The sequence below is a fragment of the Diabrotica undecimpunctata genome, chromosome 3 (assembly GCF_040954645.1).
Source record: "Diabrotica undecimpunctata isolate CICGRU chromosome 3, icDiaUnde3, whole genome shotgun sequence".
Taxonomy (NCBI): domain Eukaryota; kingdom Metazoa; phylum Arthropoda; class Insecta; order Coleoptera; family Chrysomelidae; genus Diabrotica; species Diabrotica undecimpunctata.
The window spans coordinates 28,937,771-28,948,972 of record NC_092805.1 but is presented as its reverse complement, the minus strand read 5'-3'; the positions used below and the strand labels follow the sequence as shown (position 1 = coordinate 28,948,972).

The following is an 11,202-nucleotide window of genomic DNA, read 5'->3' as shown; positions in this document are numbered from 1 at the left end:
GAAAAATAAGGGCTATATGCTTGTCTTAAGCCTTTAGTATTGTACAAATTTATTAATAGCTTTCTGCCCACTTTAGGACTTTTTGTCATGATTCTTGATTCATGAGTTCTTGAAGAATTGAGATGCTATTTTTGTTAAGTACAAGCATACAAAATGCTTAGTATCGTACATCTTTTACATATCTGTGGTGTGTATCGTTAAGTGTATACAGATACAAACAACGTCTTAATACAGTGTACGTAAATTTCAACGACTTTTCCTGCAGGGGAATTTGCGACAGCATAAACCGAATTTGCCATCACTTACTGCAGTGGATTTTAAGCAATTTTTCTGTAAAAAAGCTGTATCTAACAAAATAATACTTCGTTGTTTGTCATTGTCTTCGAAGAGGCGACCTTGGTAATATTTTTTGGTTTTCTCTTTGCAGTAGTAATCGAAATCCTATCAGGGGGATAAATTTACCTACGAGCTAACTAGGCCGCATGTTATACATTTCATCTGGTAATATTCTTCTTCATAATAGTCTTCCTTTATTTGACAGTGTGAATAATTTGGTGGTTTTGTATTCCCATACTTTTTTATGTAATTATTGTTCAGAAAAATCCACATGAAAAATAAATAGGCGTCGCGTTGTCATTATGTTTTGTCATTAAATTTTTTAGTTTCTACAAAAAAACCTCTCGTAATACACGAAATATATAAAACAGCTATAAAAAGACATATTTTAAACTTGTAAGTTTTGAACGGAATTACAAAAAAGAGTTCAAAATGAAAATTTATGATCCAATACAATATGTATTTTTGTTTGTTTAGAATGAACAAATTACACGACTTATCAATTACCACTCAACAAATTATATCAGCGTGACGTTACCTGACGTATGTTTTTATTGAACTTTATTTTATTATGTTATTGTAAAAGTTTTAGTAAAAGTACAAAAATAACCTGGCTCCGCAAAGACATTCAAAGGGATGTAAGAAAATGTGAAAAAATTGACTACAAATTTGTTGTAATATTTCAGTCTTAAATGGTGATAAAATCAAATTGAAGACATACCCTGTAAAGGTACTTTACTTTTTTATGAAGTTATTGCCGGTTTTTTTTCATTAAAATTAGGTTTATTGGTTTTCTGGCTTGTCTACGGTGACGTATACGGGTTTGTACAACACCAAGGGATCCCTAAAAAATATGATATTTTAATAAGTCATTATTGCAGTTATTAGTAATTTATTATTAAGAAACTTATAAGGTGAAATGGGTTAACTGTTGTTTGGGATAACTGTGGCACCCATTAATGTTTTTTTAATTAACAAGATTTTATAAAGTTTACAGTACATACTTATTTAATCTCTCTGGTAGTAGAGAGAGTAGCTAGTGAGAAATTCTTGAGACATCAGCTACCAAAACAAAAATTCAGTTAGCAAACTCTAACCGCCATGTTTTGATCTAAGTAAATTGCGTAGTTTAAATTTGAAAAACTTGGTTCAGTACAGAAGCAGTGCTAATTTTCAATAAATGCTTCTGAAAGTAAACTTCAGGCGCCATTTAGCGCTGAGTATCCGGAGTATGAGAAGAATAGTTTGGTAATTAAGAAGGAGTCCACAGTTACCCAGACATGACACATGATCGGTGCAACTGTGGACGGCGATACCGGGGGAACTGTGGTTCCAAAAGTTTTTAGGCAAATTTGTTTATAACTTATTCTTTGGGTGCAAAAATGCCAAGAAAATATATTAAAAAGACTATCAATCGTGGTGTCGGAAGTAGGTACTCAATGGAAGCATTAGAACTGGCTAAAAGAGATGTGAAATCGGGAAAAATCTTCACTCAAGAATGCTGCAATGGAAAGGTAGACCAGCGGCAGGACAGATAATAACAAAATTAGGTACCTACTAGATTTTACTTTTTAAAACAATGAAAATCTATTACAGGTGTGACTGGAGGTGGTAGAACTGCCCTTTCTGAAGAAGATGAAGACATTTTGGCTTCTCGGATAAAAACTATGAGTAAGTGGGGGTTTGGACTATCTCGCAAACAAATACTCAATAAATCATGAATGTGTTGCTTGTGTGAGTCCATTTCAAATAGGTAAAAGAAATAAAATTAGACTCACAATCAACACTCACAAAAATAAAATTACTCACAATCAGTTTAATTTTACTACCAAAACGACCGGTTTCGCTTTCTACACTTTGAAATGCATCTTCAAGTCAAACGGTACAAAGTAAATTAAACGATGCCGGTACAAGAATTTTTACATAATGATTCGTGATACATAGTTCAAACTATCCTGTAATAGCTGATGATGGGTGATCTTCGGTTAATGTTGTAACTGTCTGACAATTAACGAGAAAGTTTCTTGAGGGGAGAGATGTTAACAAATGAAATAAGAGTAAGGTATATGTGATTGTTTGTTAAATGAAAGTGATGTTTTATATTATTTAAATTGTTAAAGTTATTTATATTTATTCAAGAGATATATTTTAGAAATGTGTGTTAATTTATTGAAATTTTTTACAGTATGAGAACAGTTATATGACAATGAATGAAATTAGATGTACTATTTTGTGGGTGTGCAATTTCTTTAACTTGTAATTATCAAATTTTTTGATAAAAGGCATTTAATTTCTGTTTTGGCAGAAAATTGTGATGTCATATGTTAAAATTATAAAACTAAAAACAATTAAGGACAATTAGGGACAAACAGAACACAATTAAAAGGACAAAACAGACATAGAACTTTTAAAAAGGGAGCTTATTGGCACTACATCACTTTTTAGGAGAGGAACTGGTCGATTTTGGTAGTAAAATTAAATTGATTGTGAGTAAGTCTAATTTTATTTCTTTTACCTATTTTAAATACTCAACACTGTACAGGTATATGTTCAGCAGAATAATCTGCAAACGCCCTTTAGAGAGGGGAAGCCTGGTGAAGATTGGTTTCTGAATTTTTCAAAACGCAATCGACTTTATTAAGAAACCTCAGATAATTGAAGCATCACGTGTAAGACAACAAAGTGACCCATTTGTTGTTTACGATTTCTTTGATCAACTGGAAGCTATTATGAATAATTTACAACTTCAACAATACTCTGCTAGGATATGAAATGCAGATGAAACGGCTTTTAATTTTTAAAGGCCTGCTCTTTTGATTTTTTTTTTGTTTTAATGGCATAGGTAAGTGCCATACAGCCAGTCACAACATGAAAATTTTCTACCCAGAAAGAATAAAAAGATAATATAAATTTCAAACTTAAGTAGCATTACAAATTTTAAGCATTAAAATTATTATTAAGGATAGGATAGGGATAAAACATGGACACTCGTTTCTCGTCTAGGGACCCATCAAGACATTGCTTTTAAGACAAACTAGATTGGGTCACGGATAAAAGGTAATAACAAATGGGGTAAAACAGAGGTTAGGATTCTCTTTTGATTTACGATGGTCATTTATCGCACATTTCACCCGAACTGATTGCGTTATCCATGGCAGAATATGTGACTATTCTTAAATTACCGCCAAATACCTCTTCAATATTGCAGCCTTTGGATGTCGCTGTCTTCAAGGGGCTCAAGTCTTCATGAGATGCTTTGCTAACAGATTGGCAGCGCAAAAATTTAGGAAAAACCTGTTGTGGTGAATGGCTTTAGAAAAACAGGTATTTTTCCTCTAAATCGAGATTCCATTAACAAAGAAAAGTTTGATCCCGAAAAGTTAAAACGATATTATGAAGAGAAAAACATTCCTAACACTATCACTGACGAGCAAAGTTCTACGGGTAAGCAAACTACGATCCCATGTACAACCTTTTGCAGCTCTACTATAGAAAGCCAGAATTGCATTGCACCAACTTCCATTGCATCCTGGGAGAACATTTTACTAGCAACAGTGAAACCTTCTCCGAAGCTACATCAAAGGAAGAGGAAAAGAATAGATGTTGCTGAGGTGATCGTAACTAAAACGTGTTTAGAACACCTACAGTTATCAAAAACTAAGACAAAAGCTTCGAAGAAATCAAAATTAAGTAGTGACGATGATAATTTCGATGAAGTAGTTTATGTAGAGAGTGATGACTTATATGAAGCTCCAAATGACAATATGGAAGAAGGTGCCGAATCTTAAGTTCAAGAACCCACTGACGATAATATAATACCAGGAAAATGCATCGTGGTACGAATAAACAAACGAGCAGTTACTCATTCGATTTGACTAATATGTCAAATTAATGCAGTGAAAAGAGTCGTGATAATCAAATGTTTGAAACGATGTGTGGTAAATGCTTTCAAATTTCGTGAGGAAAATGAGCCTCTTTTGTTCGCTTATGATAAGATATTAGGAATACTGAACGACCCAAAATCAGAAGATGAGAACGTCGTTACGTTTTGTGGGGATTTAAGGAGATTCAAAAATATTGCCTAGCTGTTTGTTGTTTCATGGTTTTTAATAAAAATTTCGTTTCTGCATTTTTAATGTTCCTTTTATTTTAAACCACAGTTACACCTTTCATTAAGTTAAGCAGTTCACAGTTAAGCCACAACACAAAACATCTTCTAGAGGAAAGAAGAAAACTTAGGAAAAATCAGGATCATAACCAAAATAAACTAAGAATTTTGAATAAGAAAATTAAAAAGGAAGTTAGAAAAGATCTGAGACGATACAATACGATGGAAATAACTAGAGTAATAGAAGAAAACAAAAGCTTGAAAGTACTCAGACAGAGCATGTCCATTGGAAGAAAAAAGTCCACAAATTAAGAAATGAACAGCGGAAATCATTGAAGATAGAGTCCAAATTATGAATACGATAGAGAGTTTTTATAGACAACTATACAAATAACAGCAATGTAAACGGAGTGGATCATTACCAAATATAATCAATCAGGAATCTGAAATTTTACCGGACGTAACACCCAATGAAGTTCGAAGGTCAGTGCAAGAAATGAAAAACAATAAGTCCCCCGGAGGCGATGAAATAGTGGCAGATGCCTTGAAAGTGGCTGGAAAAAGATTATGGCAGGTCCTTGCCAAACTATTCACTAGATGTTTGCAGGAAGCAATAACACCAACCCAGTGGTATAACGCAGAAATTATCATATTTCATAAAAAAGGGGATGCTACCGACCTCAGGAATTACAGGCCCATAAGTCTACTTTCACATATTTATAAACTATTTACAAAAATAATTAGGAAACGACTAGAAAATAAATTGGAATTTTATCAGCCCATAGAACAGGCGGGTTTTAGAAAAGGTTATGGAACAAACGATCACCTACTGGTAATAAAACATCTTATAGAAAAATGCACTGAATATAATAAACCACTAGCTTTAATATTTGTCGACTATGAAAAGGCATATTCGACACCGTTAATCAACAAAAAATGTTGGAAACCTTGACAGAATGCCGAATTGACTATCGGTATATAAATATAATTAAACACGTATACCAAAACGCAACAGGCAGTGTTAGAGTGGGTGATGGTCAAACCCAGAAATTCCCGATACAACGTGGAGTACGCCAGGAGGACACCATATCGCCGAAACTGTTCACTACGCTTTTGGAATATATATGTAAAAGGGCAAAACTGACCGACAAGGGCATAAACATAAACGGAGAAAAGCTTAGCCATCTAAGGTTTGCAGATGATATTGTACTAATAGCTGATAGGATAGATGAGGCCAAAGAACTTTTAAATCAGCTCTACCTTTCTTCGCTGGAAGGGGGATTGAAAATAAATATATCTAAAAGCCAGATGATGACAAATCTTGTAGTCAGCGAAGATATATGCGTAGGAACAAGATCCATAGACCAGGTAATGGCCTATAAATACCTAGGTCATGAGATTCGCATAGGAAAAGATAACCAAACCGTTGAGCTTCTCCGTCGTATAAGACTGACTTGGGCAGCCTTCGGCAAGCTGAACCATATTTTCAGATCGTCTGATATACCAATATGCCTTAAAAGAAAAACGTTTAATCAGTGTGTTTTGCCAGTGTTAACTTACGGTGCGGAAACGTTGACCATGACAAGGAGAACAGTTCAAAAGATCCGTGTGTGTCAAAGGGCGATGAAGCGTGCTATGTTGGGCGTTTCACTACGAGACAAGATCATAAATCGCCAGCTACGACAAAGAACACGAAGGCTGATGCAGTAGAGAGAGTAGCAACACTGAAATGGAACTGGGCAGGTCACGTGGCTCGAATGACAGATAATAGATGGACATAGCGGATACTGGAATGGAGACCAAGAGATGATGCCTACCGAAGCAGAGGTCGTCCACCAACACTTTGGACTGATGATCTAAAACGTTATCCAATAGGAATTGGATGCAAGAGGCACAAGATCGAAATATATGGAAAATTATGAGGGAGATCTATGTCCAGCAGTGGATAAGCGAAGATTGAATGATGATGACACCTTTCATTATAATAACTACAAAGTAAAGTTTACCAAGAAGACCACAGTTTCCCCGTCAGGGTCCACAGTTACTCTAAATTAACGGGTGGACCCTTACATGTGAAAGAAGAATGTCAATACTTTTCTCTCTTAATTCATTTTCATCTTCTATTGAAGAGAACATATTAATAGATTACTAATACATATCTACAAACAAAAAGAAAGTGGTTTGAAACCCAGCTAACTTCATAAGTAACTTCAAAATAAAACTTTTTATATTCCATCCACAGATACCCCACTTCACCTTACAAATATAATTGAGAGAAAAAAGTTATCTTTTATTTTTTAAACTGATATACATTCAGGTAAGAAGGACGTGTTGGCTTGAAATAAAAAAAATTTACGCAAAAGTAATAGACTCAGTATGTCTGAGTACTAATTATACCATCAAGTTATCACTAAAATGAGATTTTTTACCAAAGAATGTTTTAAATACTATCTGCAAAATAATTAAAAAAAATTAATAAGTTTGATTATTAATATAATTTTGCTTTTATATACAAAAAAAATGAAAGACGAAATGAAAGGCGAAAAGCACAGAGAAAATGTGACGTAGATAAATTGAAAGAGAAAGAAGTAGAACAAGTAAATACAGAGCTACAAATGGAGGAACAGTGGAAAAAAATCAAACAGGGTATAGACAACGTTTACAAATTTAAAATAAAACAGCAAGTACTTGAGATGCCAGAGACGCTCTAAAAACATTGTGCACACATCACAAATTATCATTATTTCAATAACAAATTTAACACTGATTTTACTTACTTTAGATGATGTTCATTCCCATCATACACTTGTCCCAATAAAAATTCTGGCGCTAAGTACATACCACCTTCCACCACCGGACAAGCATTTTCTGAAAACCAAATATGGTTAGTATCTTAAAAATGGTAATAATGAAACGTTTTGTTACCGTATTTGATGACTTGTGTTTTATTCGAGTTAGGAATCCTAAATGGCACTGTACCTATCGTTATTGGGCAGCTAACTTGTAGTATGTTGTAGTCCTTGTCTGTGTCAAGATATACCTGAAAGAAATAGGCAAATTAAAACTTTGAGAATAGTGTCTGATTGCAGATACGTGAATATTTGTATCTGAATACTATACCTTAATATTTTATTTATTATTTACTAGAAATAATACCCCTAAATATGAAATTTGTGGCGAAATAAATAGTGCAAACATTTTTTAATTGACTGTCCATTTTTTGCAAAAAAATCTGTAACGATGGAACGATGCTGTGGTTTAGATGCTGGTTAAGTTTGCGGCAATAAATTCCAGAAAAACGGCACGAATATGGAATAACATTGTTTAAACTGTGTGTAAAAAATATACGTAAAATATAAAAACCTAACTGGAAAACAAAATGTGAGACGAACTACATCTTTGGGGACTCAAGTAGTATTAGAACTTATGATTCCTCTACTAAACTCGGGAAGAACACGCACTGATAATTTCTCCATTTCTCCACTAGGGTAAATTTGGAAGATGCATTTACTAGGAACACTCATATCGAAAACGAGACATAGTCGGATTCGTGTAAAAAAGACTCCCGTTAAAAAAGTAAAACTCAAAATCGGAATTAGTGACAAGACAGAATATTACTAAGGTATCACATAACAGACAGAAATAATCAATGTAGAAACAATACAATAATTTTATACACCTACTGCTGTATAAAAAACATATCAATCAATATTATACAAACCATCGAAAACATCTACTTCCATAATCGAATATAGGCAAAGATAAAGGGAAAACTAACACAGTGTATACCAGTACAAAGCGGAGTCAGACAAGGTGACTCGTTAAGCCCACTTCTCTTTAATTTAATAATGGGCGAAATCCAAATATTATGTAATGCAGACGACGCCTCATTAACCGCCGAGACAGAAGACAAGCTTCAAAGATTAACACACATCTTCAATACAACAGTCAAAAAATACAATATGATAATATCAGCAGAAAAAACCAAACTTATGACAACATAAAATACCCACTACGATGTAAAATCGAATTGATGGGAAAATAATAAAGCAGGAAGCAAGTTTTAGATATCTGGGAATAGATATAACTAGTTACGGAGATGTTGATAAGTGATGCCGGCCTTACAGGGGCCATTCCGCTTCCGGATCGCAGAGGAGGGTCTGGTTTAGCAGGTAGGCATTCGGCGTAGACTCGGCGACGAGAGGGCATTTTAAAGTAACTCGGGAACTATCGCCGGGAGTACGAAGAACGAATCCTGCTCTAAGGTCAGTCAGGCGGCGTCCTGGACTGAGATGTTTTTTGGAGATTCCAGACCCCCCCTCTATAAAGACGGAAAAAAGTTACGGAGATGAAAAAAAGTTACAGAAGTACGACAACAAAGCTTAAAAGCAAGTAAAGCGGCGGAATCTCTTAATGTCACAATCTGGAAGAACAAACACCCAAGACAAGACACAAAAACAAGAATATATAAAACAGCAATTAGACCTATATTAACATACACGGCGGAGACAAGACCTGACACATCTTAAACGATACGACTACTAGAAACAAGAGAGATGAAAATACTTCGACGAATATCAGGAAAAAGTCTGTTGGATAGGGAGAGAAGCGCAAACATAAGAAGAACATGCAATATACAAGACATAAATTGATGGGTGATACATAAAACGAAAACAGTAGTGGAACGAACACATTAGTAGAATGACAGAGGATAGCATAGTATGAATAGATATGAGATAGGTCACCAAATGGACGAAGAAGTATTGGCAGACCAAGAAAAAGGTGGTGCGATAATTTAAACAATTTAGGAGTCTAATATTGAAGAAGAAACAGGCTTTAAAGCCTACATACAAGAATGAAGAAGAAGAAGAAGCAGTAGATCCAAATGAAAGAGGTTACTGTGATGCAGCTATACCAATAGACAAAAAGTGGATACATAGACATTAAAAATTACTTATATATAAATGAACGGATAGTACCAACTATATTAAAATTTGATAGAAGTCATATCAGAATCATTATTGGCGATTATGCTCCGGAAGAAGGTAAAATGAAAGAAAAAAACATTAATACAAATAACTAACAAAAAATACTTGGTAAATACAATAAAGTAGAGCAGGTAATTATAGTAGATGACAAATACTAGAATAAGAAACATGCTTATTCCACAAGTAGTTGGGACCAACGTAAAACAGGAATTAAATAATAACAGAGATAATTCGCTACCGAATACAAGTTGATGAAGGACTCAAGAATTGATATCGATAATGAACTATCTAACAGTAATTAAAAAATTACAAAAAAAGTTGAAGATACTGGAGTATATCAAGGAAGTGACTATTACTTTCTACGACAGTCATCTAAACCAGTTAACGAAATGGGTTATCGCCCAACTTGTAAAGATCACTTCGTTGAAATCTTTACGCCACAAAAAAATGTATGCTACATTTTTTTCCTAAAGAGAAGGGGGTGCATATGTTATTTAAAATTTAATATTTAGTATTTATTGCCACCTAATATTCTTGTACAGTCTCAGGTTTAAACATGTTTAACCCAAGGTGGATGAACTCGATAGTTAATATTCTAAACCTAAAAGCATATTTTTGTATTTTATATTTTTCCAACACTGTTTATCCATTAAAGAAAGGACTTAGTAGGAAGTTAACTAAAGAGATCAATAAGACATCTCTCATGAATTACGATAATAACTTTGTCAATGTATGATATGTTTCACACGATATTTATTTACTTTATTTTTAAATATTTTACCTAGGTATTTCTATATCTATTTGGTGATTATTAGAATTTTAATAATATTAAATATAGTTGATATAGTGAATTTTACCTTTTTTATTTTAATGATAATTGCATTTTGTTTCTTTCTCAGAACTTGACTCAGAACGTCTCCGCTCATAATCTACCAGTACTGAGCAACGGTGTCTTCGAGTCTATCGTGTACCTGTGTTCTAAGATTAATCTATCACCATCTAGATCACTAGGTATGGTAAAGATTATTATCGTACGATTTAACCAATGGGAGATGATCTGCTAGGTCTTTTCGTCAGTAAGTAGCTTGGTCGATACGAATGGGTGAGATAAAAACCTTTTTTTGTGGTTATAGATAAAATAATGTTCGTAAAAATTAAGTATACTTACAGTTAGTAAATAGTAGATTTGCACCAACCGACATATATGTACAAGAGTAGTAGGCAATGGTGGTATAACTAAATAGTTAGAGCTGTCCCATTTACTTTTGGCATGCGGTTTCACATGACATCCCCTAAAATATAATATAATACAATATAACAACAGCATAAACAAGATGTTAAAACTTCCGTAAAATTTCATGATTACGTGTTTAGTATAATTAAAAATTTCATGATTACGTGTTTAGTATAATTAAAAATTTCTTTGGCTTCCCACTCCAATTTTTTGAAAGCATGAGCCAAAGAAAGCCAAAGGAATCAATGTCGACGGCGAAATGCTCTCGCATCTACGATTTACGGACGACATTGTTCTGATAACATAAGTTAAAAAAATGGAACTACCCTTACTAAGTTAGATGCCGCCTGTAATAAAGTTGATTGGAACATAAATTTTCAAAAAACATAAAACATGACCAATCTGGTACCAAGTGAAAATCCAAAAGTTGATTGCAATGAAATAAGATTAGTTCATAAATATCAATACTTGGGCCATGAAATACAAAATTGCTAGGGACAACCAAACTGCTGAACTGCAACGAAGAATCGCTTTAG

The 11,202-nt window shown here is 33.8% G+C and overlaps 1 protein-coding gene across 1 annotated transcript in view; it reads right to left on the bottom strand.

Annotated features, from left to right (window-relative positions):
• Positions 1-1,119: 1,119 nt before the first annotated feature.
• LOC140437884 (arrestin domain-containing protein 3-like) overlaps positions 1,120-11,202 on the bottom strand; it is a 40,747-nt gene continuing 30,664 nt past the window's right edge. The window contains exons 7-10 of the mRNA XM_072527680.1: positions 10,601-10,724; positions 7,370-7,484; positions 7,222-7,312; positions 1,120-1,180 (exon numbers count right to left, since the gene is read on the bottom strand). Coding sequence (XP_072383781.1) covers positions 1,120-1,180; positions 7,222-7,312; positions 7,370-7,484; positions 10,601-10,724 — 391 coding nt within the window. The remainder of the gene's footprint in view (positions 1,181-7,221; positions 7,313-7,369; positions 7,485-10,600; positions 10,725-11,202) is intronic.